Source organism: Oryzias melastigma, linkage group LG16, assembly GCF_002922805.2.
Source record: "Oryzias melastigma strain HK-1 linkage group LG16, ASM292280v2, whole genome shotgun sequence".
In the NCBI taxonomy this organism is placed as follows: domain Eukaryota; kingdom Metazoa; phylum Chordata; class Actinopteri; order Beloniformes; family Adrianichthyidae; genus Oryzias; species Oryzias melastigma.
The window spans coordinates 1,690,731-1,717,665 of NC_050527.1; the positions used below are offsets into that span (position 1 = coordinate 1,690,731).

Genomic DNA, 26,935 nt, shown 5'->3' on the forward strand with positions numbered 1-26,935 from the left:
CGCCTTTCAAACCCACTGTACCTAGAACACCGTTGGTCCAAGACGCACCGCGAGAACTTCACCTCCACCCCATCCGTTTATACTTGGCATCGAGTTCTACTTGGATGCTTGCCACCTGAACGCAAGAAATGCACGTTTGCACCGTCATTCCTAAAGAGAACAGAAAAAAAGATGGCGTTTGGATGGGATCCTATGTTTTCTCTTTTCTATTGACAGCACCATCGAGAGGAAAGGCACTTTCTGTGGACTTCTTATCCCTCCACCTTCCGCCATAAAGAGAGCAACCAAACTGAAAGATACAGTTGTCGACGAATGAAAAAAACATTCCAATAAAAATTGAGACTTTCTCCGGAGAAACCTAAAAAACAGCTTCCTGTTCCTGTCGAACACATCTGCTCACTTCATCAGGTCCTACGTTCATGTGGACGTTAGCTCACTACCGGCTCGTGTTTGCAAAGCAACGCTGATGACATTTTAAATGTGTGTCAGGCAAACACATCTGCTATGTAAACATGTGTTCAACTGCCCCCCCGCCGCCACCCCACGTGTAACTCAAACATCCATTTCAGACAGCAAAGCTCTAGATATTCAATCTATTCCCCTGATCAGCTTCAAATCCTCCAAACATGTATGCATGAAAGAATCAGAGCGCCCACTAAATAATGATCCTCCAGGTCTTAACCTGTCCAACACCTCAGAGGCAGGTTAAGATTGTACAGCCATGGAATGTAGTCCTCTGGCATGGGGGAGGAAGTGTTTGGGACCAAAAATAAGATTACAGGCTTCGACACGCTGCAGGAAAACTCTCTGGATTTGTATGCTCACAAAGTGGCTCTAGTCAGAAAAGAAAACGCAACAAAAGGTTGCAATTTGAAGCAAATCCACACAGGATTTAACACAAAGGAATGGAGAACTACTGCCTGTTGTTGCATTATTCCTTAACCTTTGAAATGGATCTCAGAAGCTTTCAAAAACTACTTGTCGTTTCCGCTCTACCTCATCTTTGAAAAAAAAAAAGAAAAAAGGAGCAGGCCTCAGCACCAATTGAAGGAAAACCGAGAACATTCAAGAGTCTTAGGTCGGCATAACAACCGGCTCTGCTCCTGGTCTCCTGTTGTGACGTCAAACAAAATAATGAAGACTTAATTCAAAAGGTTTTCATAGCAACGCCATCTTCTTACGAAAGAGAAGAGAAAGAAGCGTTCAGCATCTTGAGAGTTTTTTCCCGTACATCAAAGGTTGAAATCCCCATCGATAACAGTATAACAGTCCAAACACACGTCACTAGTTTCGACGACTGCACCACTGTTCACACAGAAACTACACATTTTACAGCGACACAGAAACAAGTCAGTCCATTGTAATAATAAAACTTCGTTATTTTTTTTAAACCATTACTTATCTCGATACATTTATTACTAAGATTAATAATTAGACTACTTTTTTTTGTTAGCAAAAATAAGTGGTGTGCATTACATAATTTAAAATGTACAAATATACTTTCAATCTGGCTTTTTTTTTTAAAAAGGCTTTTTAGATACTAGTGACATAATAAAGGCTCAAATCCACTTGGCCTCCACACCAGAAGGCTGTCAGTACAAGAGGCAGAAGCTCATGTTACACCTCACTGCTCAAGGGATCGTCTGCCAATGTACCATTCACGAGCTCTAAACGCCGATCTAACCGAAAACAAAAGCAGAAATCTTTGCACGAACGAACCTTAGCAGAATTACTTTCTCCTGTCCTTCAGTTAGTGAGGTTTACTGTTTATTTTCTCCTTTGACTAAACTCCATGCTCAGAGTCTCAAACGTAGAGGCTCAAGTTCTTACTCAAAGTAGCACCATGCCTGTGTTCAGCCTGGAAACACATGCTTCTTTTAGTGCAGATATCCTTAAAAACAAGAAAAAAAACACTCAACAAGTTTCAGGTCGACGCCTAAAGGGCTTTGTGGTGACCGCAATCCACGTAAACACTTTACGCCAACAGCCGGCAAAATATTGGTTCCCTCAGCTGGGATTTTTGCAGATGGTCACACGGGCAGGAGATACTCGCTTCAAAAAAAAAAAAAAAAAAAAGACGCTCCATGCCCACGGACCCCGCCCGCCTTGTAGCTTAGCAGCAGATCTAGTGAACGTAAAGCGGAGAGAACGCAACTGTTCAGACGTGAAGAAAGAAGCCGATCTGAAGGAGACGCGCTGAAAAAGGGTCAGGCCATCGTTAAGAAGAAGAGGCATCAGGTGAAACTTTCTCGTTTGCAGTGCATTAGCTGAAATATGCGTTTAGATCACCAACTGAAATGAAATCTCTTACAAGTTGAACCAATTTTGACAGCAAAACTTTTCTTCCAGGCACTTGAATACTACCTCTTTATGGCCTTTGTCCCCCACTTTGCCACTGTTAGAAGGAAAAGTTACCAAACTGGTAAACTGATGATCAACATTTGAAAGTAAGGGGCCACTAAACATCGTCTTTTTGAATTTAAATTAAAATAAAATCTAAATTGAAGTTGCACCGTTTTGGCCTAACCTAACAGCCATGGTAAACTCAGAAAACGAGGTTTTTGTGTCTCTTTTTCAATACACCCATTTCCAGATTAAATGTGTAACTCTCAGAGTCATAAAAACCCCATAAAATCTTCTTCCCTTCATTCTACTTATTGCACTAAAGGAAACCCTCGGCACCGACTCTCCTAACTCATCATCTCAAACGAAAAAGGGAAAAGCATATAGTCGGATTAATGCGTGTCGTCAGCCAATGTTAAAATCGACTCACATGATTGAGTAATAAAATTGATAGCCAAAAAAAAGGTAAAAATGGCCGACCTGATAAAGAAGAGACATCCAAATTCTATTTAAAATTAAAACGTGGCTACAAGTGATTTATCAGCCAATAGGAACTGTTTAAACGTGAGGAGTGACTGACCTGCACCCCTCTAAAAAAATGGGATGCGTTTTAAAACTGAAGGAGCATTTACAAGTCTGAGCCAGCAGGTGGCAGTGTGTTCAAAAGAACACGTGGCTTCAGACATTCAATTCATGAAAAGTGACCAAAAAAATAGCAAGTTGGAGGACCTACAGTCTGTGAAACTACACTCCAAATGCCTTAACAACTCTTATCAGACCCCGGGAGGAAAATAATTAAAAAATAAAATCAAACAGTATATCTGACAGAATATAAAAGTGCTGCTGCTCCAACAGACATGAGGTACCAGATGCAGTAAAAGGAAATAAAAAGAAAAATAAAACAAACTGCTGGGACAGACTGTCAAATGAGGGGAAAAGTAACAAGAAGAAACAATAAAAAAATAAAAATAAAAACACCCACTGGGTCACAAGTAAAGGAAACAGATCTGAGGGGCGTTAAAGGGGCCTCAAAAGGGTGGAAATAAAATAGTTGGCTGGTTTAATATTGCATAATAGTGCTGAGTTTTTGTCTTGTTTGTTTTTAAAGCAGCGTTTGGGTCCTCAGTCCAGTGTGGGGGTGCCTCCTCCCCTCCCTCCTCCCTGTTTTCTTCTGCACAGTGTCAGGTCCGGATTGACTAGGCATGTGGGGGGGGTGGGACATGCACCTGCGAGGACTCCTTGACTGGCAAACCAGGCGTTGTGTTTGTCTGAAAGTGTGTGTTTGTGTGTCACACGGCGGGGGCAATGGCTGCAGAGAGCTGTTGGTTCAGGCGAAGTACATGGTCCTCAGGGTGTCGTGGTGAATCTGAACAGCTTTGGCCAGCGCCTGCGGGTCCCGGCCGTTACTCTGACCTGACACGTGGCTGCCTTCAGCGCTGCAGGCGGAGAGAAGAGACGCACAACAGATTAACAACCTTTCTTTCAGAAAACCACACATAAATATTAAATCTCCCATCATCTCTCCTCACCTGTCATGTTCTTTGTCCACCAGGTGGTAACGGGCCCGGAAAGCCACCAGGTGAGCGTAGTAGGCGGGCGCGGGGATGGAGACTGAGCGGGTGCAGCGCACATAGGTGTGGCACAACTGATAGGTTAGCAGCTGGAACTCATCAGCGGTAAAACAATTGTCGTCCCACAGTACATGGTAGTGGGAGGGCCGACTGGTGCCCTGAGGGTCAGAAATACAAAAACACATTTGGATTAAACTGTCCTGTGGGTTATGACACATGTGTTTTGAAGGAAACACAACTGCTAAACAACATTTAAAACTAAGTTTGTTTATTATGGTTAATACACTGGAGTTCTGTAACCGTCCCTTAGTTTGAAACTACGTTTATTGCTAAAACTAACACACAAAGACAAAATCCTTACAGATCTGAACTTTAAACATTCTGACTAGGGCTGCAATGTTTACGCGTTAACATACACGATTCATTTTACAAAAATACCCTGTTATTTATTAACGCAGATTAAAAACAGTGACCGTCTTCCGCTTTGTGTCAGACAGTTCAGACTTCTACAGCCTGTGTTAATTTTTGAAAATGCAAACTTCGTCGGACACTAACCCAAACTTTATTTCTTGGTATTTTTTCAGATTTTTAACACTTTACAAATTCAAATATTTCAGACAATAAATATGAAGGAAAATTTTTCTCTGGTGTTTTTTTTTGTTCAAAAGTCGCATATTGTCGTATAAATTGTACCTAGTAAAAGATTGTGATTAATCACGATTACATTTTTTTCTTTTAAATCAATCAACAACGCTAATTATGACAAAATTGTTTGATAATTTTACACCACAGTATTCTGTGAAGTTTGGACCAAACCAGTAAAACAAACCACTTTTGTTTTGCTTAAATTGTGTTTTTTGAATTATTACGTTTCCTTTTATGCATCTTGGTCCCTCGCTAAAATCGTGGCTCATCTTTCATGGTCTCATATGGAAGTTTTTGGTTCCATCAGATTTTGAATTTTTTAAACTTTTGAATTTTCTTTCAATCCACGATTTTCAAAGCAGTAGCATTTTATGTCTTGAAATATTTTTTTTTTATCTTAAATACTTCATCGTTTTCAAAATTTTGAAGGCCAGGAAATTCGATGGAGAAACTTCGCCTTTTCTGTCTCACTAGAACAACTAGTCGATCTAAGAGCACATCGATATGCAGCCAATCAAATCATGACACCAATGTGATGTCAGCGTTTGCCACTTTCTATTGGAGCCCAAGATGGCAGCCAAAAAATAAAAATAAAATTTAGAATCTGATGGAACAGAAAACTTACATCGTCTCACTGTCTCGCAGATTTTCTTGTGCAATTTTGAATATTTTTAAACAGTAGCTGTAGAATATTGTCAGTCAATTTCCTCTGTACAGAATGCATTCAGTTTACCATATTTTCTTTAACCTCAATCAGATTTTTGTTTTATTTTTACAATTCAGGACTTACTTTTTTAACGAAGGTTTGTACGTTAAACAAGTTTAAACGAGTTTTTTTTCAAGTTAAAGTTAAGACCTTTTAATTTAATCTTTGTCAAAAAATAAGACAAATTTCTCAGTTTATTTCCCATTGTATTAATCTTTTTCCAAATTTATGATCCAAGCTGTAGCTTCTTATCTTGCTTGTGGACTGATGCTTTAGTGCGCTTCTTTTTTTTTTAAACCGGCGGTGGGCATTTAGATTACGATTCGTTCTCCCACTGTTTATGTACATAATTTCATCAAAATAATTGTGGTTGAAAATGTTAATTTTTGAAAATAAATGTGAAAACGAGAAGTTTCACAGAGCACAATTTTTAAGGCCTTTAGAACCCAACTCCTGCGATTAACGAGGGACCGCTGTATTTTAATTCAAATAGCTAACATTTTAAACACAAGTGTTAAACATTACCTAACACAAAGACTGAAAATTGATTTCAATCAAGCTTAGCTTATCTAAACTGTACTGGGGTGAGTTTTTTGGTGACTCACTAAACACCTCTTTGTTCCTAAATCATATTCAGTGTTTGTCCAAACCAGCACACAGGAGCTCTGCAAAGTTACTCAGTTATCAGGATTTCTATGGGAGAGTGTGGTGGAAAAAAGCAGCAATCAGAGCTCAGTAGAAGAGGTTGTTCTGACCTGTATTCCAGCGTGGCTGCAGAGGTAAAAGTCAAACTCATAAGGATGCGTAATGTCCGTATCCACAGTGGTACCAGCAGGAATGTTTCCACTGCGCCCAACCTGATGACAGAAAAGAGGACATTTGTGAAGAAATATGTCACAAATAAATACAAAAAAATAACAAGGGGAGAAGAGAAATGTTAAAACAATCATTTTTTTTTATATAATTAGAAAGAAAAGAAACAGTTAATGGAGCAAACTGAGCAGAATTCACCCAGTGTTTTTCAAAACAACCAATTAAAATCCTAATGCCTCTGAGAGCATAACACTGAGCAGGAGTGTGCGTGGAGAAAATAAGGTCATTACCAGGTTGCTCTTACTCAGGAGGCCTTGAGAGCCACTCTAGAGCTTTCCGTTCATGATGTGCCCTAATGTTTTAATCAGAAGTAATTACCCAGGTTAAGAGGGCAACTGGTCCACATGTGCACTACTATTAAGCCCACTATTACTTAAGATCTTTTTCAAAAGAAGAAGTAAAATTTTGTTTTTGCCAACCAGTGAGTAGTTTGTCTGTTTCAAGATCCACTCCAAAATAGACAAAGAGAATTTTTTTAATAGTTTTTAACTTGTTCTTGTGGCGTTTTCAGATGATGGAGGACATATGTAAGAAAAATTAAGATCCAACCATGCCTTTTAAAAATGAGTGTATTTGTTAGAAAATAACCTGGGCGGGTCACAAGTTCCCTTCTCAGCAGAATGATAACTAAAAGATGACTGAAAATGCTTTTAAAAAAGCTCAAAGTGGATCTTCAAACTTACAATAGCTGTATCTGCCTTTTATTCTGACATTTATGAAACTACAAATACAATCTTTGCCGACATTGTTTCTAAATATTAAAAGTTTCTTCATCTTTCCAAAATCATATGCAGCTAAAATGGTAGATCATCTCTTTAGTAAATCTGTTTTTTTACCCGATTTCTCCGTTTCTGTTAAACTTGACTATTTTCTTTTTAATTTGATTAAAAGCTGCATTACAGCGTGACCTGATCTTTAGGAACAATAAAAATGCTTTGCATCTTTTCATTCTTTAACAAAATAAAGAAACAAATTAAAGTGAATTCATTAACAATGTCATCTTAAAGTCCCCCTATGAAAATGTTGTCAGTGTTTTAATTAGGATTATGAAGTTTATTATGAACTTTCACTGATTTACAATCCTACAATCTCATTATCTTTTCACTAATATATTTTACAGTATATGAACTGTATCAGATTAATATGAAAATCTTTTATCTGATATATTATTAATGTTTTAAACAAATGTGTCTAAATGTGTAAGCCATGTAAACTCAAAATTGAATGAAGTCAAATTTAATTATGTTGATCAAAAAAACAAAGAATGGAAAAAAATCTGAATCTAATTGATTCTGGGAATTGATGGTGAAACCAAACCCCAGAGAATAGCATTAAAAAAAACCCAACTTTACTGAAACAGAATAAAATGATTAAACATCATACTGTGTTAATCTTAATTGTTGAAATTACCTTGAATAGGTGAATGGACTGTGCTTATTAAGTACTTTTATATTCCTGTGGCTGTAGAATAAATGCATAGCAGCCTTGTTCTCAAGGCCACAATGTTTTCTTTTAGTCTGTACAAGTTTTTTTGTTTTTTTTTTCTCTTCATTTATCCACAATTTACAGCCATTCTATCATCTAAAGAAAATAGAACCTTTTCACTATAGGAACCAAACCACTGCTTGGCTGTTTATCAGAAGAAGGCTCAGTAGTCAGTGTTTGTGTTTTAGTGTGGACTTACTCTCTCATTGCGATCGGCACAGAAGAGGCGCGTGTGGTGGCGTTTTTGCACAACAATGTACGTGATGCCTGGCTGGTACTCCTTCTCCAGACTGATACAGGCCTCACGGATGGCCAGCAGCTCATAATACAGCACCTGAGGAAGAAGGAGGAAGTTCTGCTTGAAGAGATTTTTAAAAACATGTCATTGGACAAAAATCTCTTTGTTACAAAAGGTTGGTCACTTTGTTGTATTCTTTCATTTAGATCAAGAAGTTTATGGAAAATATTACGTCAAATCACAATTTGATGACACGAATGATAAACATCTCAAATGGCGGAAAATATTCAAACCTCACTTTCATATTTTTTTACGTTTTTACTTCTGTAGCATCCTGCTCAGCACTTCCGAACTTGTGTTCTTCTTCCAAGGCCACTTATTTGGTTTTATTTCCCATCAGCCTTAAAAATATCTGAAACCGCCAGACCTACCGGCAGATATTCCTCAAGCAACAGAACACTTAAACCACAGCTAATCTTTGTTTAAAAAACAGATCAAAAGTAAAAACACAATAGCCACAGAAACCGGTTTTACTCTGAAAACCTTCAATCCAAAACCAACCAAAGAACACATCTGTGGTTTATCCCAATTACGGATCCACAAGTGGGAAGCCTAAAACAACACGAAAAATACAACATTACTCAAGAAGAGCGTAATAACAGAGGTAGTTTTAAGAATGATTTATGATCCAAAAAGGGCCTGCTCGCAGCACACTGGACGGGCCGTGCCAGAGTCCCCAAAGTAGTACAGTACCGACCCCTGGACTCAAGATAATGGTGGTAGGAGTGTGAGCTGTGCAATTAAAGGTGTAAACACTGCCACCATCTGTACTGTCACATGTGTAAGCCGTACTCTGGCACTGACAATAAAGAGTTAATAAATAGAGCCAGAGGCGATGAGCAATAAACCCTTTTCTGATGCTGTCGGGCAAACGCGGTCCAACCGCTGCTCTGTGAGAAGAGCCAGAGATTGTTCAGCTGCCCAGTAAAACCGCATGAGGAGCAGACCTGTCTGAACTGGCCTTCTGAAACTCCATCCCTGTAGAAAATGATCCTGGTCGGCTTGTAGCGGGTCGACTTGTAGAACTGGATGAGCAGCTCGCGCACCATAGAGGCCAGATCCTGGATGACCTCCTGCCTGGGTCTCTGGACACGCACAGTAGCACAGTATCTGCTGGGATGAGCGTCCATGCTGCCAACCACCTGAAGAAAAAAATGAAACTTATAATGGGGAGCTATAAGAAGAAAAAGGACAAAACTTTCATTCAAATGCAAGAGTTTAAATGTGAAATATAAGAAACTAACCGCTGCAATGGAAGGCTTTTTTCCATCCCCAGCTGGTGGATGTGTGACATCTGCCCCCAGAAAGATCACTGGCTGCTGAAACACTGATGGTCTACATATACAGAAAACACAGAGTTTAGAGAAAAAAAAAAAGAGCTAGATCCTGTGATTGAGCTTTTAGTTACCAAATGTTTTAACCCTCTGGAACTTAGGGCCTAAAACTCAGTTTTTGTCTCCTTATGAACCTCTGTATTTTCAATTTGAAAGACTACATGCTTGCTTATATACCAACATTTTAATCAGCACAACCTCATTTATGTGACACTACCTTTTTTGTCATTTTTCCATGTTGTATTCACACACTAGACATAAAATCATGCAAGAACAGAAAATTCCATCTGGAAAAATGGGATTCATTTTGTTTAATGAACTGTTTTTACAAAACAGAATGAAAGTTTTAGGTGTAATATCATAAAAGCAACAAGAACAAATTTCGTCAACAAAATAATCAACATGTTTTTTAATGAAAATACCAATAAAAATTCCAGGTGAAATTGAGATTCCTTTGGGCCATAAATATGAACAGTTTTTGTTGATAGAGGACCATGAGTGACCTCACAGCTTCATGTTGTGACCTTTCTTATGTTGCTATACAGACAGTGATAGTACTTCAGTCTGCATGTGCTTCAGCTACCAGGAAGCCCAAAAAAAACAAGATTTTTTTCCTGGAATTCTAATTTTTCCTTTTTTTTCACAACTCTTTTTTCTCATCATTTTCCTTATAGTGTTTGTGAAAAATAATTAAAGAAAAAGGCTTTTGGGAGAAGTTTGATCCAGCTGGAATTGAGGTGGGCTCACAGGTGGGGGCATGTCTGTCCACTCTGAACTGCTCGCCTCTCGTAACAGCGGCAGGCACGGAGAACTGCAGGGTTTCCGTGACTTTCGACAACGCCAGTGGTCTTTGTTGTAGTAAGCTCATGTCGACCCCATCCCAAAATAAAATAATGATCGATGTCCTCCTTGATGAATTTCTAACAGCAGAAAGTTCAGTTTCGCTCCGCCACCACCGCGGGCACGCTGCACTCATTGCAGCCGTCAGATTCAAGTTCGTCTTCTGCCTTATTTGTTAGAATAATAGATCACTTTTGTCCAAAAACAAAATATCAGATACAGAAGTTCATTTTAGACTGAGTTTTATCACAGTGATCTCACACCTGCACAGCGCCGGTCGGTTCCAGAGGGTTAACACACTGTTAAATGACTACTGTAACCCACCGCTGGTGAGGCACCAGAATGTTGTTTATGCCTCCCAGCTTCACATTGATCTTGAGGCAGAGGTTGGAGAGGGTCTGAGGGGACGTCTTCACCACGTTCTTCACCTGAACGCACTGGGTGGCCATGCCAAGAAGAGTGTCTCCCACACGCTTTACCTCCGCTAAGAGGGGTTAAATATATATTTTAACTACAGGGCAGACCTCATTCTATGTTTCTATACACAGGAAATCCTTTTTACACCATTTATCTTGTGTTTAGTGATTAAATTAAATGTCTCAAATCATTTCTCATGTATTGGGTCATCTTCTCTTTTTGCATTTCTTTCAATGAGATTTAAATGAAAATAATAATAAAAAAAACAACCTTAAATATACAATTTACAGATCTCTCTGAATTGCAAGTTTATCAGTTTGGAATATCTTTTCTTATCAGATTTCTAACCGTAGACAGGAGTCTTTCCAGGTAAGATGACAATGATAAGCTGCAGTCCAGCGTATGTGTTCTTCAGATGTCTGAACATGGGCTCCACGCTGTCTGCACCCTGGGCGTATTTACAGAAACAGGGCTGGCCTTGGATGGGCATCCCAGCATCCTTTGAGATTTTACGCAGCTGGTCTGTGAAACCCCTGGATGATCAAGGGAAGCAGTAGAAAAACCATCAATGGGGAAAACTTCTGTAGACATAGAACAGGTTAAATATGGGGCCAATGATTTAACACGGCGGCAAATACGCAGAAAAAACTGTGTTGAGATAGTAGAGATCGGAATGCTGTGGAGGAAACTTTGGAGCTCAAGAGCGACAAAACCTGCTTGAGAAGCAGAAAATCCAGCTTGATTTGAACAACATTCCTTCTCCTACAAAGATTCTTCTTGTAGACAAAAATATTTTCCCCTTCAGTATAAATTTGTACTTTTTTTCTATTTCTTTATCAGGTTAACAGATCTCACTTGAGAATTTCTTCCCGACACTGCCTCTGTGTGGCGAAGCAGGCAATGGCCCACATCTTGATCTCCACCCCGGTGTGGAACTGCTTTCCCCTCATGTCCCACACCCCATGGCTGGGAGTGGCTACGGTGCGGTTCTGGAACAACATTAAAGTCTCAGCACGTGTTCTTTTGATTGGGAGGAGAAAAACTCAAGTTTGAGAGACTTACGTCAACACAGCCAGAACAAGCAAGCATGCAACGTCACACAAACAGCATGAAACAAACAAAAATAAAATAAAAAAAACTGCATGCACTCAAAGAAACATGCAGGAAAACATCACTTGAAGTGGTAAGCGTGGACGAACGAAAGGTTTTAAAATAGAAAAAAATGTTTAAATGTTGATATTATTGCATCAGATAGACTCAATTAGTAACTTCTTAAATGTTTGTAGTTAAATCAAATTGTTCTCCTGCATTAAAAAAAACAATTAAAACTCAAAAATATATAAAATATACTCCATAACTTAAAGAAAAAAAAGGTTTATTTGAGACTCGAGCACACACAAAGCAACATCATGAAGAACAAACCACAACAGCCACTGACTTAGTTCCCCAGAGACAGAGAATTAAAGTGTGCTGAAGGGGAGAGCATGACAGACAAACGGAGAGAATGGGCGTGATTTAAAAGAAGGGTACCATAAAGAGCTCTGTGCTCACCCTGCCGCCGTACTGCAGCATGGGGGCGGGTAGCACTCGCCCCGTCACGTGGGCCATCTCGTCGCGCACTCGGAACTGAAATTCCTGCACAAAGGGGTCTGCCTCGTAGTTGGCACTGCGCACCTGCACGGAGAGATGGATGGGGAGTTTAGACAAACAAGGCTAAGGAGGGAAAATCTATGCAAAAAAGGAAAGGAAGCAGAGACGTTTCCTTTACTCACTTGCGGTTTAGCTTTGTTTAAATTAATATGTTTCATTTTAATTTCAGGTTAGATTCTAGTTTATAAATTTGTGCTGATAAGAAGGTGAAAAACCTGCAGCTGGACAGCTTAGCAATTTAAAAGTCAGAGAACTTCAGAATCAAACAGGTTGTGCATCATTTGTTAATGCAAATAAGGCTCAGGACATGCAAACTTTAAGCAGCACTGACAAAGTTAATGATATGTGAATTTAATGCAATTGTCTCCAGTTTTAAGTATTAGTTTCATATTGCAAAATTCGTCAAGTCGTTCTTAATAACTGTTTAGTTCTCATCCTTTTTGTGCAACAAATTTCACCTAAAGTCGTAGGAAAAAACAAAAACGTAATTTCCATCATTTTATTTTTTTTAAGCAGGTCCAGTTATTTTTCTTTATAGAGAACAGACATGGAGATGTGGCAACAGGTAGAGTTCAGTCTCTCTAAATAATACACTGGAGTCATTTGAAGCACAACCACAGAAGCCATTACTGCTGTGGCATTGCGTTGACCTGGGCAGGTCTGCACTGTAATTGCCAAATGCAGCAGAGAAGCACACAGACATTTCTGCACTAATAACATCAAATGAAAAGTAAGGCCATTAGAAACACGGCTATTTGACAAAACAAAATGCAGCAAAGTAACAGTTCAGCTGCAGCTAATAGTGAACTATATTTGTCTGTTCTATATTTTTCCTATATGTTAATGTAAATAATTGAGCAGTTGTTGGAATTTGTTTGTTTTTTCAAACAAATTTATACAAGTTCCATTGGTTGATATTTTAAGATTTATTTTTATTTTTTTTTTAATAAAGATTTTTTTTTTAAAAAGTAGTTTTTCTATAAAAAGAAAAAAGTAGAAAAAATGTCAATGAAAAACATCTTTTCCTCTGAAAGTCAGAATCTTACATTCTTAATGTTTGACTTAACAATTAAAAATGTATACTTCAAATAAAGAATGCTAAAAAAAATCAATTTTGTCTTCAGACTACTAAAGGAAAAATATTAAATAAATGCTACTTTTACTTTTTATATCTGCATTCAAATCATATTTAGAGAACAAAAAAAGTTAGCTTTAAAGTAACTATTTGTCATCAAAGAAAAAAATAGCTTTATTAACAAACATGTATGTAAAAATGTGTGTATACATAATAAAATAAAAAGTATAAAACTAGAAGCTGCTTTAAAATGATTTAACTGTTAGAGCAAAATTTTTTAATGGTATGAATTAGAAAAAAAATATTCCTGTATATTAATTGATTGTAATAAAATTGTAAAATTTAGTTTATTTAATGATCACAACATTAAGCACAACAACTGTATCTCAAACAATTTGCTTTTACCCAAGCAATTCACTGTACTTTTCTTTTAGTAAATTAAGATATATTTGTTCTTAAAGGAAACGGTCACCATTGTCTGATTTTCAAAATAAAATAGTTTTTGATTCTAAGAAAAATAACTTTAAAACAAAAGTAAAACACTGAATGACTCACATAAATAATGAAGTAAATATCGCCATGTCAGCATTTTAAAATCAATACAAGTATCCCCAAATGAAGTATTGCGATATATCACAAGCTGATTTTTTCCTACACCCTCTAGTAGAAAACCAGTCAGAATATCTGACTTCTATAACCGTAATTTTTTTTTAAACTTTGCGTATCAATGACTGAATATTTCTTGGTTGAAACTCACCAGCCGGCTGATTTCCTCTTGTCTGTCGGGTGCAGAGCGAGCTGTGGCTTTAATCATAGTGGACGTCTGATTATCTGTCAGCTTCTTAATGCACCGTTGACCGGCTACAATGTTGCACACCTACAACAAATTAACAATAATTCATCAAAAACAATGGAGACAAATATTTTAACAATCTGGGAAATCATCCTTTTTAATTTTACCTTTACAATAATACAAACGTATAAAAGGTTTAAAATAAAATAAATTAAAAAAAGGAAGTTTCTCTTGTTTTTTCTCACCTCTAGAGGCAGGTAGGTGTGCTTTTGCTCCTGGCCCACTTGTAGACAGGGCAGGTGTGGATACTTGAGTTGTAGGTTGTACTTTTCCCTGAAGTACTGAGCAACAGTACGTTCTACAGTCTGACCGTTCTCCAACTGTAGAGGGAACCTGGAAGAAAAAACCAAAAATATATAAAACTCCAGGAAACTGATATAAAAAAGTCACAGATATAAACACATAACTTTTGATAAGCATACAAAACCTTTTTTTTTTACTTCATATAAATGAGATTCACAAAATAATGTAAACTCTTTAAAATGTGTCTACATTTAACCAAGACCTTTGATGATTAATATTAGACTTTACATTGACTGAAGATAATAAAGTTTTAGTGAGTTTTAATTTGAAGCTATATTTTAAATAGATGCACAGAAATGTATTTAACAGAGCTAACAGAGCCAAACAGATGGAAAACAAAAGTCACAAGCTCTAAATGAAGCAGATTAAAATTAGAATATTTTTCTAAATTCAACTCCACTTGGAATCACAATAAAAGCGTCAGCCATATGTTACAGCTGAAAAGTTTGACTCATCTCGACTGTGTATGACTGTAAGATGAGTCAGACACTATTGGCTGGTGTGTTTGGTGGTGATTTGGTTATCCCATCTACACCCCCCATCCCCCGGCTTTTTGCAGGCCCAGAGTCTGACTCACGTTTGATGGCTAGCAGGGCGCCGGGTCACGTTGCAAACACGGTACTTTCTCCGCATGGTTCCACAGTGTGTCACTTCCACCTTTAAACCTGGTGGTGCACCAAAATGGTTAAAATTAGGGATTTGTGTTTGTCTGTACATATTTAGGACTTGTGAGTGGGGAGTGGGGGCTAAAATCCACAGAATTACCTTTGATTTCTTTGGTGAATTTGACCCGGTGAGAGTCCGTGAGAGGCCGAGGCTGCTCGTCTATGTTGTGGATATCCAGCACTTCACACATGAACTGGATCACTGGCTGGGCTTTGTAAAAGGCGGTGGCAGATACTACAAGATAAAAGGTTTGAGTCATTTCTACAAATAGGAGAACTTCCACATCACTTAAATCCAGACAAAAATACCTCTCTGCATGGTAATCTGCCCTGTGGCTGTGATTCTTGGCAAAATAACCAGCTGTTAGCAATTATTTTCAACAGTTTTCAGACATTTAGCCCAACAAATTAACATGTAGACTTAAAAAGCTGGGCAGCTTAACTCTAGGACTATTTAAATATTGATGAATTTTGAGCTGGATGCCAGCTCGAATGAGGAAAACGAAGGCGTTTCATGGATCTGTGGGCTCGTAACTCGCCCAGACTGTTTTCTACGTCACAAATAAGTTATTTTTCCATCTGCTCTTCATTCTCAACGATTAAATAAAGAAATACTCAGAAATCCAAATATGAGCAAAGTTTTCTTTATACATGTCCTCCATCTATTAAAAAAATGTTACAAACACGTTAAAAATACCAAAAAACACAATTTTCATCGAAGTGGGACTTTTATTTTTTTTAAAAACATACATATATATATGTTTTAATCTGAAAATATTCTTAACTAGTATGCAATACAATTCCATACCCAGCTTTTTTCCAAACTTTAGATCCACAACATGCAAATCAACTGCCTTATAAAGCAGTCAGAGCGGGAAAATAAGACAAAGGACAGATCAGAAGGCCGAGAGGCTTCGACTCAGAAACACAGACTCCAAACTTTTGGTCCAAAACAAAAGCCATCTCATGGAAATGCAACACACATCTACTCTGCTGACCCGAGCAACAGCAACAAATCTAAGTCACTGAGGCAGACGTTCATACACAGAGGCACACACAATGCCTTTCGTTTCCACAGCAACCGCTCTCATCCAGCCAAGAACCCACCCTTCCTATACGTTTAACAAACAGCTTTTCGCTCACACACTCCTCGTCTCTCATGCAGGAGCCGAGATCCTGCCTCCTAACTATATATTGCTGTGTGCATGCAGATAAATTACTACTCGTCTCTAATCTTTATTGATTTCTTTAAATTAAAAAATAATTTCTATCGAGAAAAACAAAAAAAGAAAGAAAAAGGACCATCCTTTTGCATTAGCAAAGCATTCAAGCTTAATGCAGCCACAAAATAATTTAAGAGAATAAATATGGGGAGAAATTGGATCAAATTTTTGTCATAAAAGTTCTTTGGCATCAAAAGAATGTCTTGAATTATTAAAAAGTAATTTCCCTAGCTCTAAAAGGAGGACTAGTGAAATCCATTTTTGCAAGTCAGCACATGACAAATCGATTCTCCTGTTTTCAAATAAAAAAAATAATAATTCCAGGCAAAACTCTGAAAGTTGGTCGTGTGAGAAAGAAAGATGGAGAATGAGGACAGTTTTATTTTTAGTCATTCTGTTTTGTGCGGTAGCGGCTTTGGCATTAAAAATGAAAACTTCAGACAAAAATAAAGAAGGTGCATCTCACCATCAATGTTCAGCATCATCTTCCACATAGCAGGACGCACAGACTGATGGAAACCGAACCACACCTCCCTCCCACCTCCCAGGGGATGGTCATAGCCCTCTGGAGCTGAGAAGAAGGAGCGACCCACTGGAGTGTATCTGAATGACAAGAAAATACGTTTTATTAGTGAAAAGTAAATGAAATATTTAAGGAAAAAAGGATACTAGCCCATTAAAAAAAATAGAAAAAATGTGTTTATTTAAGGTTATTTTTGGTCACTTAAGACAACAGTATAATGAAAAGGTGGTGACATCGCCAGCAACCGTTGACTGCTTTTTACTCTCCACCTTGTATTTTTTTTTATGTGAATCCCAGACTGGCAGTCAGGATGTAAGTGTAATACCAAGCCTCCAGCACCTGTGAGAGAAGCTAAATGAAAGCTGTTGATAAAAAGCACCTTTTAATAACGCGCTGGGGAAAAAAAAGATGTTTTTCATTACAGCTTCAGATATATTGTGTTTGTGTCTTTTGGTGAGCCTTAGGAAAGTGATATCGATTGAGAGGAGCGATGTTTTGTGAAAAGAGGTGTTTTCATTTCCGTTTGCATCAGAGAGGTGATAATGGTGTTACTATAACAACACATATTGTTCTTCAGTTTTATCCCTTTAACTGATAATGTTAAAATATAAAAATCTATGAGAATTTACAAGCTATTTCCTTAAGTATGTCCGTTATTCCACACTATTATCCACTATCAAAGCAGTTGAAGACAACCCAAATGAACTTTTGGGACGGCTCACTTCATGGATGGCAGGTGTCGCAGGACCACATCCACAGCGTGAACGGGGTTGGTGCTGATGGGTTTGTCCAGCTCAAGCGGCTCAGGCATGCTCCGTCCGGTCAGCACCTCGTGAAGCATGTGCCAACTGACCAGAGACACAAACTTGATGGAAACTTTGAAGGGCCGATCTTTCCCTCCTTCACCTGGAAGAGTGACATCAAGGTCCACCTGTGATGATAGAGAAGATTACAGATGAATCACTGCGTCTGCACTGGTTTCCGTTCACTGTGTGCAACAGAGATTTTTTTTTTTAAGGTTTGTTTCCAGCTCACCCCCGTGGGTGCCACAGGCAGTGGGTTGGCTGTGTACAGACTCTTCTTTCCATCGTAGACTGGCCTCCGATCTCCAAAGATTGTCACCTTGAAGTGCTGCACCATGGAATCAACCACCTCCCTGCACGGCACGGAGACACAGATTTTCAGTGTTTTTGGCAAAATGTTAAAAACCGTTTACTACTGAGCTGTAAATTACAGAACAAGTCATTGTGAACCAGAAGCCCTCTAAAGGTGTATTAATTTGTCTTTGGGGAATCCTCTGCAATTACCTAAAGTTAACAAAATACTAACCACACATCAGTACTGTTGTTGTATGCAATATTAATACTTGGAAGCTCATGATGTTTCCATCTAACCTGTTGACTCGTCGTGGGCACTTGTCAGGCTTGATGTCTACCTCGTAGAGGTAGACATCCATCTTTGGGATCTCCACCTGGAAGCAGTTGGCCAGCAGCTTGATTGGCTTCCCCATGGTGCCATAGCCAGGCCGCTGCGGCATGGAGAACAGGGCCTGGGGCCCAACGGCTCCTAAAACAGCAACAACAGGGAAAGGAAAATAAAGCTTTGTGAGGATCTCAAAGTTATTGAAACACAGTGTTCAACAGCTTAAAGATTCAGCTTCCAAGAGCATTAACTTCAACAAAATTATTATTGTTATAAACAAAACTAAAAACACTGATATAAATAAAATCTCTTTTCAAACAAGGGCAAGAGATTACATTTAAATAAAGATGTATGGATTTTTTTTCACATGTCACCAGTGGTTTACAGAAAATGTATAACCAGACAAACAAGAGTTGACTGTTAATTGAAAAACAAATAGGATCTTAAAATGTCAAGATGAGGTTTTGTGTTTGAGGGAAATGCCAAGATAAAAGACATCCGATGATGACATTTCAAATGCAAAAGCAACATACTTGATCCACAACACACACATAATACAGCATATTTGTATTGAACATATATTTGAACAAAAAATGTGTTTTGTTTTATTAATCCAGATTCAACATAACTAAAAAAAATGCAATTGTAAATAGTTTTATATTTAGCATTATTTTCAAATGTTTACAATTATTTTGTAAGCATAAAAATAAGTGGGTTTAATCAAGGAAATATATTGAATTCTCTTTCAGGAAAAACTGATAATCTGTAAAAAGAGAAGTTCAACTGTGACAAAACTACGACTTAAGTGAACATGCAGGATAAACATCCTATGAAGTAAAATTTTCTGTTTTCTTTTGCTGCTAAAAATGACTACAACTAGAATAAAATTGTTGTGGTAAAGATTTTCTATATTCTCCAAGAAGAAAATGAAAAGATATAACTTAAAATAATAAAGTCAAAGCCAATAGAATCAACAATGGAAATCAAACGTTCACATACAAGCGTTAAAAATAGAGGTGTAAGAAAATATTGATACAGTAAAATATATCAATACTTTATTTGACAATACTTGTATAGATTAAAAATACTGCCAGTATTTAATTAATTATCAAAAAAGCAAATGCGTAGTACAGTCTTACTTTTGTTTTCCACCTAAATATTTCCTAAATTACCAAAAGAAAAGCACAATTAATTTGCTTGGGTAAAAGCAACTTGTTTACGAGTTACAGTTGCAAAGTTTAATGTTTTTTTTTTTCTTCAGCTATACGCAATGCTTTGATAATTAAATAAGATGTATTTTACAATTTTACCTTTGGAAAAAATGCATTAATATCTAGCTAATTCTCAAGTCATAATTTAAACAATTGACAGAAAGTTTAGGAGGAGGAACATCAGCAATTCCTCAGTAAATCTCTAAACTAATCAGAAAAACTAACAAATTCTAAAGATTCAGAGTAAACTAAGGGATCAAGGCAAACGAGGCATTATAGTCAGACTGTAAAAAAAGACAAACTTTACAGTTAAATCAGGATGGAGGGAAAATTGAGTCCAAAAAAATGGAACTTTTCAAATTAAAATGTGATGACGGTAGGGAGAAAAGTAACATTTCCCTTTTACATAATTCATAAATTCGTAGAAACTTCAAACAACAGTTTCAAAAGCAGTACTTGTCAATGCACAATTACTACAATCATGCAAAATATGCCAATGATTTTAATCATTACAATTTGCCTTAATGAGGTATCTTCTTTTACTTTTAGAGTATCTGGAACAACAAAGCACTTGAAAGTAGAAGTGAGATCAATTTAAGATGGTAATAGCTGCCCTACTTTAGAAATTACTATGATTAAAATCATTTAAGATGCTGATCATTTACTTTTCTAATGTCCCGGTTTGTGCTTTGTGTGTTCAGTTGGACAAAAATCAAGGAGATGCTTAATAACAATTAAGATAAGTCACTTTGTTCTAGAAATATTTTTTAACATTTATCAAGTTTTCACATTTTTTCTGAGACACCATCATGTTGACTTGTTTGCGTTTTTCTGGATTACAGATATGATATTTATGGTGAATTCAGACATTGTTGGGTGGTATGTATATAACCAAGAAAAAAAAAAAGTGTGTGACTCATTCATTATCATTGTTTTATGCCTCCCCCTTAAACCACTGAGCCCTTTTAATTCAAATGTTCTTTCTTTCCACAGCCCTGATGCTCCACGGATTTGCCCTTAATGTAACATTGATAAAATAGAACCAAGCATGTGTGATTCATCAGAAACTTGACTCATAGACCCGCATGAGTGGGCGAAGAAGTGGTTGAAAGAAGGGAAGTTCGTAAAATTTCCCCCCACCCAAAAGAGAGAGAGAAAAAAAAAAACAAAGCTTGAGGTAAGAGCCAAGAAGTCAGCTTGTTTATTTACAATTGAGTAGTAAAAACTTACTTGGCTTTAGGTAATGAGGGCTCTTATTTGAAACGGCCCACTTCAATAAAATGATGACAAAGAGAAAACACGCTGGAATTTCTGTCTCATTAATTCACAAAGTAATTTGGTTAAGGTATTTTCCTAAGGGTTTTTGTGTGTGTAAAACATAAGAGGTAACTACCACACAAAAGCAATAAACAAACTTATCCCAAAAGTCGCCCACATTAAAAAATAATCTACCTCTTCAAGTCACGTCTTTAAAACTTAAGCAGCTCCTCTTACTGAGATTAATTTTTCCATTTTTCTGGATAAATTAACAAGTTGGGCCAGGACAGCAGGGAGTGGTTGGATAAAAGACTGGAAAGGGTTTGTGCTTTGTAAAAGTCATCCGTCTCTAAACTGGCCTTCATTCAAAGTGAGTCACAAGCTGCCACAGCTAAACTCTGGAGCACCCAGCCTCTGAAGTTGGCAGCGGATGACTTAAAGTAGCAGCACGAGTAATCCACACACAAATAAAAAGAGGCAGACAGAGGGAAAGTTCCTAAATACACGCGATCTACCCACTAGTGCCAAACAGTTTTGTTTCAGTAAGAAAACTGCGCAGACACAAAGTAATTTGTAGCTGTGGTATCGTACAGCCACACCATCTGATGTAAAACAGGAAGCTACAGGGAATTAACATTTTTAACATTCTGTCAAACAAGGCAACACTCTCTACCAGATACTTATGAGACAACTGTTGCATTTAAAACAAATTACTCAACATCCCTCAAAAGTCCAACGACAAACCACAGAAGTTCACATCATCATTAAAAGTCACCACACTTCGAAAGTGAAGACTACTTCTTCTGTTCCTCTAACAAAATGTAAAAATAATTTACAAAAAACCTCATCACTGTGATATTTAGTTGAAACGTCATCTCTAATCACTAAAACTTAAGTTTCTCAGAGCAACAAAGGAGTAAAGACTATGAGAAAAATATTCAATCATGCATTTTTGTCTTTGAAATAGAATCCTCTAAACAGAGGCCATTTCCAAAGAATGCAACTTTAGAAATTCACTGTAATCAGAGCATTCATGTGTGATGATTACTGCTGCCTGTGAACACAGATGGGACCGAGCATCATTAAAACACAAGGGAGACAATTAACTGAGATCTTCAAAAAAAATCTTGCAAGAATATAAAAACAGATGTGTTTCATGGTATATTATGAATAGCTAACCTGGGCCACAATGATTCAGCACCACATCACTTCCCCTCCATCTTCATTCACCATCAGAAAAAAAACACATGCGCTTATTCACAGAGGCAGGAGTGACAGAAACTCTGAAGGGAAAGTTTCACAGCCAAACTAGGGGATGTGTGTTCTTCAAACCCAAAATTACAATCTGTTTAAATTAAGTTACCTACTCCTTCCAGCAATGTGATGCAACCAGAGGAAACACATGCAGTTATTGAATAATGAACCATGTTTGCCTACCTTCTATTGAACTCTTACTTTCTGTACATTCTTACGTACTTGTGTAACCTGCCAACGCCTCGTGTGACATAAACTCGACTGTTGCCATGCTACTACAAATACACAAAGCAAGGATGTCTATCCACCTTCCATAGTCTTCAAATTATTATTCAACTACCCATTTTTATTCATTTTCTTCCTTAAAGACCAACACTGATGATGATGGTGATGATAATATATATATATATATATATATATATATATATATATATATATATATAGCATACACAGACTGTATATAGGGTGCTTTTAATGTGTTTTTGTGGTATTTTTCTGATGGATGAAAATTCAGCCTAAAATTGCATTTCTAAGTATTTTTTCATTCCTTTTGTTGTGAATCAAGGGTAAATGGGGAAAAAAAGTCATTTGAAATGGAGTGTATTCGTAAAGTAGAAAATATGATGGGTGGGCTATATAGATCTGTGTACGTCTTCATTTTCCTCGTCTGAGCTGGCATCTTGCTCAAAAATGTACGGCTGAATAGCTCCAATATTGCTTGCTATTTTTGTTGCAGCAGTAATATCAGGTTGGGGGTGTGAGGGGCTGTAAACTAATGTGAGGAGGATAAACACTGAGCTCCCAAAAGTAGGGACAGGCTAACTTTACACCAACGGTTCTAACAAATTACTTGAAACTATGTCCTAGAAAACACTAACAACTTTTGGTATTTTGGTAACAAAAAAAAAAGCAAAATCATAATTAAAAGTCCACTGAGAATAGGGCTGCCACGATTAGTCGACTAATCGAATTAAAATAGATAACGACTAATTAAATAGTCGCTATATCATTACTTTATATTATATGGAGTCACATTGTAGTAAATATGAACAAAGTTGTTAGCGTTAAGCACCAAAAAAAATTCAATTTTTTATAGTGAGACCAAAACTTCATTTTTTGTGAAAAATAGTTCCTTGTTTCAGTTGCCAACCTCATTTGATTTTATCTTGTTTTAATACCAGAACCTAATGAAGGACACAGGCTACAAGATTCATTAAAAGTTTAATCTTAATTGTCTTTTTTTAGTTAGTTTAAACCTAATGATGGTTAAGATGTGTGCTTTATATCCACTTTGCGGATGACTCGATTAGTCGACTAATCGGAAAAAATAATTACTGATTAGCCGACTATTAAAATAATTGTTTGTGGCAGCACTAGCTGGGAATACTTAAACATTAAAAGATGATTGGAGCAAGTCTTCTGTTTTTATAACAAAAACTTTTTTTCATCATTTTTTTTAATGAAGGTTGTATTCACGCACATAAAAATAATCCATGTTGAAATCACAAAACCTTCTTTATTAATCATAAGTCACGATTAAATACTAATGCAGTTACTAATGCAAAATTAGTGATTATAATGCTTTGTCATATCAGAATTTGCAGAAAAATCTGAAGATTGTTGTCAAGAAACTAAGTACCCAGCCTATACTGTATAACAGAGACCTGCATGGCATAAATAATTCAAATACACTTACATAAACACACCAATAATTTAAATGCCTTTCTTCCCATATAAATATTTTTTGCAGAAACATCTCAGGAATGTGAACTCGTTCCACTTGGCTACTTTGCAACACAACGTAGCCACACTGTACACAGAGGGCTGGTAGCCAGAGAGGCTGAACGGTGAGCAGCTTGGCCATCATCCAGTTAATGCAAAACGGCCATGCTGCTTACGTGTGCACACATGACCACACAAACCCACATACATGCACACACACACACAATACAGCTGTTGTAGTTCTAATCCAGAGATGCCCGAGTTGTGGGCAAGTGCTCTGTGGCCTGGCACAATAGCGTCAGTCACAGAGGAAGAAACACACGGACAAACGTAAAGCTGGCGTGGAAAGGCTGATGTAAGACGCACGTAGTAAGACGTTTATATGGGGTTTCTCTCAAACGTGAGCATTATGTCTGGCAATCAAAGCAGCACTCTTTGATAACTTAATATAAACAGAAGCAAAGCACCTAAATGACATATTGACATGGCACTGAGGGTCAAAACAACACCAAGTAAAAATGCTGAAAACCCTTTCAAGACAAACATGGCCAGAAGTAAAGGAGGACATGTGACTTCATAATTCTATAAGTGAAGAGGGTGGGGAATTTAGAGGGACTCTTTACAGAGTCAGATTTGTATTCTTACTAAAGAAGATGTGTTTAATTAGCATAAGAAAAGGGACGCATGATCCATAATAGTGTGTAGTCTATTGTAAGTACTCAAAGAAATGAGTCTTCTGAACAGATGATTCCACAAATACAGGGTAAGAGTACTGAGACAAAGTCCAGAATGAGTGTGATAGCTGACAGGAGCCAGCCGGTGTTGACATTCTATGTTGAACTGGGCAGCAGTAGAACTCTGTCAAGTCTCATCAGAACATAAACTGAGACCAAATGAAAGCAGAAGTCTGTGTCAACTCAGACTCCTCACAAGAGTACCTTAAACATTTCTATAAGGGTCAAGAGGGCCAGATCAGAAAAACAATTCAAGACCTAAAAGAAACCAGAAAACAAAACTATGTTCAATTCACTATCTAATCTTATTAGATACTCTATTTGTGGTTTTATTTAAACATTTTATTCATATTTTATTTTTAATTTCCACAGCTAAGAAAAAAACTGAAAAAAAAAAAGATTTTTTTACTGTTTAATCCTTTAAAAAATATGAATACATATAGTTGGTGCCGATCTGTGGAAATGCAAACTCTTCCCAAAAACATACAAACTACAGCAAGCCTCTAAATGAAATACAGACTTTCCTTATCTGGCCCCCTCCTCTTGTCCATCTCCCCCAAAATTGAGCCCCTTCACCCAAAAAAACAGAACCCAGGAAAAGGAAAATCAGAGGAAAGAGAGGGGGATGGAAAAGAAGAGTGGCTTTGCTTTGCTGAGCTGGTGTGCCTTAAAAATGCTGTGACACATCACAACCAACAGTACATTAGGAGTTAGAAGTGAATGTAAAAAGTAGGCAAACTCTCCAAGTATTTGCATTGTACTGGAATACATTTTAATAGTCCATATAAAGCCTGTAATAAGGCAAATAGTGTAACAATATTTTGGCATTAGTCTAAAAAAAAAAAAAAATTAAGGTCAGTATGGAATATAATTTATATAGTTTTTAACAACATTTAGAATTTTCTTTTGAAAAAAGAAAAAAAGAGCATCTTGTATCGTAGGATCTATTCACACTGAAAAAAAATCTGTTGGTCTTGACAGAGTCCCTTTAATTTGGTCTGGATCAAGTCCTGAACCTTGCATTTGTTCTCTCGTCTAGCGGCCAAGGCTTGTAAACAAAACCGAGTGACTAAAGATCACTTCAGTTATTGGCCCGGAATTATGAGGCTGGGGCAAAACAACACAAGGAATAATGAAAGTCCTTAGTTTTGCACTCCTTGTCAGGATAGTTCATTTATTCAAACTTCATTTTTTGCGGACCAATTTTAGACCTCTACAATGACGTCAGGTACAACACTTTACTTTTTGGTATGTTGGAGGCAGGCTGCAAGACAGTTGCGTTGAAGAAATGCTGATAAGTATTTATGACATACAGAGTGTCTGGAAAACAGTGAGAGAAGCAATGTGTATCACAATGAAAGTAGTTTAATGAAACTGTATTCATCAAACCAAATTTCAATTAGTTGCTGTAACTCATCGCTGCTTCATGTTTGTTTGTGCCTTCCTTACTACTCTGTTTGCATCCTGGCTACGTTGGCCAATTTTGGTCCAATCGTTCCACAACGAGCACAGAGCCTATTCAGACTGAGGAAACTCAGACCGAACCGGAACTCAGTCCGATTGAAAACTAACCGAAACCACCTTGAAGGATTGGTCCTAGTGGGGTTTCAGGTCCTGGACCAGGGTCCACTTGGGTGTATTCAGACTGAAAATTTGTTTGGAATTATTGGGAGGGAAACAAACACTGGTTCACTTTAAGCGGACCAAATGAATATACCCTTAAAATTTGCAATAGAAAACCTAAGAATACTTCAGTTAAAAACTATTTAAAAAGTATCTCTATGTAATTGATGGTGTAAAGACCTAGTCCAATGAACACTATTGTGGATGAGAAAACCAGATGCTAAAAAATGCTCAGACTAATGACAGCTACTGAAATGAGCGTGCCAAAGTCTCCTCTCCCCTTGCATGCACCCTGGCCCGCTCGCGCTTAGGTGTCCGAGGAATGATGAACATTAAACACCCATGATGTAGCCAACTCCGATTCTGGCTCAAAACTCTATGACTGGATTTATCCAAAATTGCTCGCCGTTGTTTTAGCACAGCTAATGTTAGCTGGAGGCTATGATCTCGCAAACAAAGCTCTCAGCTCTGTCCACAGTACCTACCACAAACCAGAACTCTATTGCTAATGAGCAGCTGTGCATTAAATATGTCTTTAAAATGACAACAGCTTTTTGATTTTGGCAAAAAAATGAAATGATCATGATCAAAAGATCATTGGGAACAATTTCACAATAGAAAAAAAATATGGTTTACTTTATAGAATAAGGAGATTTTCTGATTCTTTTAACACTTGTTATTTTTAAAAGAGTCTGCATTAGTTTGCTTTTAAACCAGTTATGACGAAATTCAAGATGGTCATTTGTTATTTGTCATTTGTACGCTTTGATTGGAACAACGAAAAACCAGGATAAAGCCCTCTGAAAAGAGCCCAAGGAGCTGAGCTAAACTGCTTTCACCATAGAAACCAACAACAATATGCCAGTGGTTATCCTGATGAGGGACTGGGTCTCCAGGTGGTGGTGGTG

At 37.4% G+C, this 26,935-nt stretch overlaps 1 protein-coding gene and 1 long non-coding RNA gene across 5 annotated transcripts in view; one reads left to right on the forward strand and one right to left on the reverse strand.

The window, feature by feature from the left end:
- Positions 1 to 938: 938 nt before the first annotated feature.
- The window catches only part of LOC112143164 (protein argonaute-3), a 28,636-nt gene continuing 2,639 nt past the window's right edge, over positions 939 to 26,935 (reverse strand). The window contains exons 2-19 of one of the 4 annotated variants that reach the window (XM_024266934.2): positions 18,199 to 18,370; positions 17,840 to 17,960; positions 17,527 to 17,735; positions 16,748 to 16,884; positions 15,159 to 15,293; positions 14,971 to 15,058; positions 14,276 to 14,423; positions 13,995 to 14,114; positions 12,064 to 12,186; positions 11,368 to 11,501; positions 10,861 to 11,045; positions 10,420 to 10,579; positions 9,166 to 9,256; positions 8,869 to 9,063; positions 7,823 to 7,957; positions 6,021 to 6,122; positions 3,873 to 4,072; positions 939 to 3,779 (exon numbers count right to left, since the gene is read on the reverse strand). In XM_024266934.2, coding sequence (XP_024122702.1) covers positions 3,671 to 3,779; positions 3,873 to 4,072; positions 6,021 to 6,122; positions 7,823 to 7,957; positions 8,869 to 9,063; positions 9,166 to 9,256; positions 10,420 to 10,579; positions 10,861 to 11,045; positions 11,368 to 11,501; positions 12,064 to 12,186; positions 13,995 to 14,114; positions 14,276 to 14,423; positions 14,971 to 15,058; positions 15,159 to 15,293; positions 16,748 to 16,884; positions 17,527 to 17,735; positions 17,840 to 17,960; positions 18,199 to 18,370 — 2,564 coding nt within the window. In that variant the 3' untranslated portion in view covers positions 939 to 3,670. Of the gene's footprint in view, positions 3,780 to 3,872; positions 4,073 to 6,020; positions 6,123 to 7,775; positions 7,958 to 8,162; positions 9,064 to 9,165; positions 9,257 to 10,419; positions 10,580 to 10,860; positions 11,046 to 11,367; positions 11,502 to 12,042; positions 12,187 to 13,994; positions 14,115 to 14,275; positions 14,424 to 14,970; positions 15,059 to 15,158; positions 15,294 to 16,747; positions 16,885 to 17,526; positions 17,736 to 17,839; positions 17,961 to 18,198; positions 18,371 to 26,935 lie in introns of those variants that run through there. The other 3 variants (XM_024266933.2, XM_036216110.1, XM_036216109.1) reach the window with 3 other exon arrangements.
- LOC118599873 lies at positions 7,901 to 11,650 on the forward strand. Its single transcript, XR_004949413.1, has 2 exons — positions 7,901 to 8,036; positions 11,353 to 11,650. It is a non-coding gene; the product is annotated as an uncharacterized LOC118599873 (long non-coding RNA).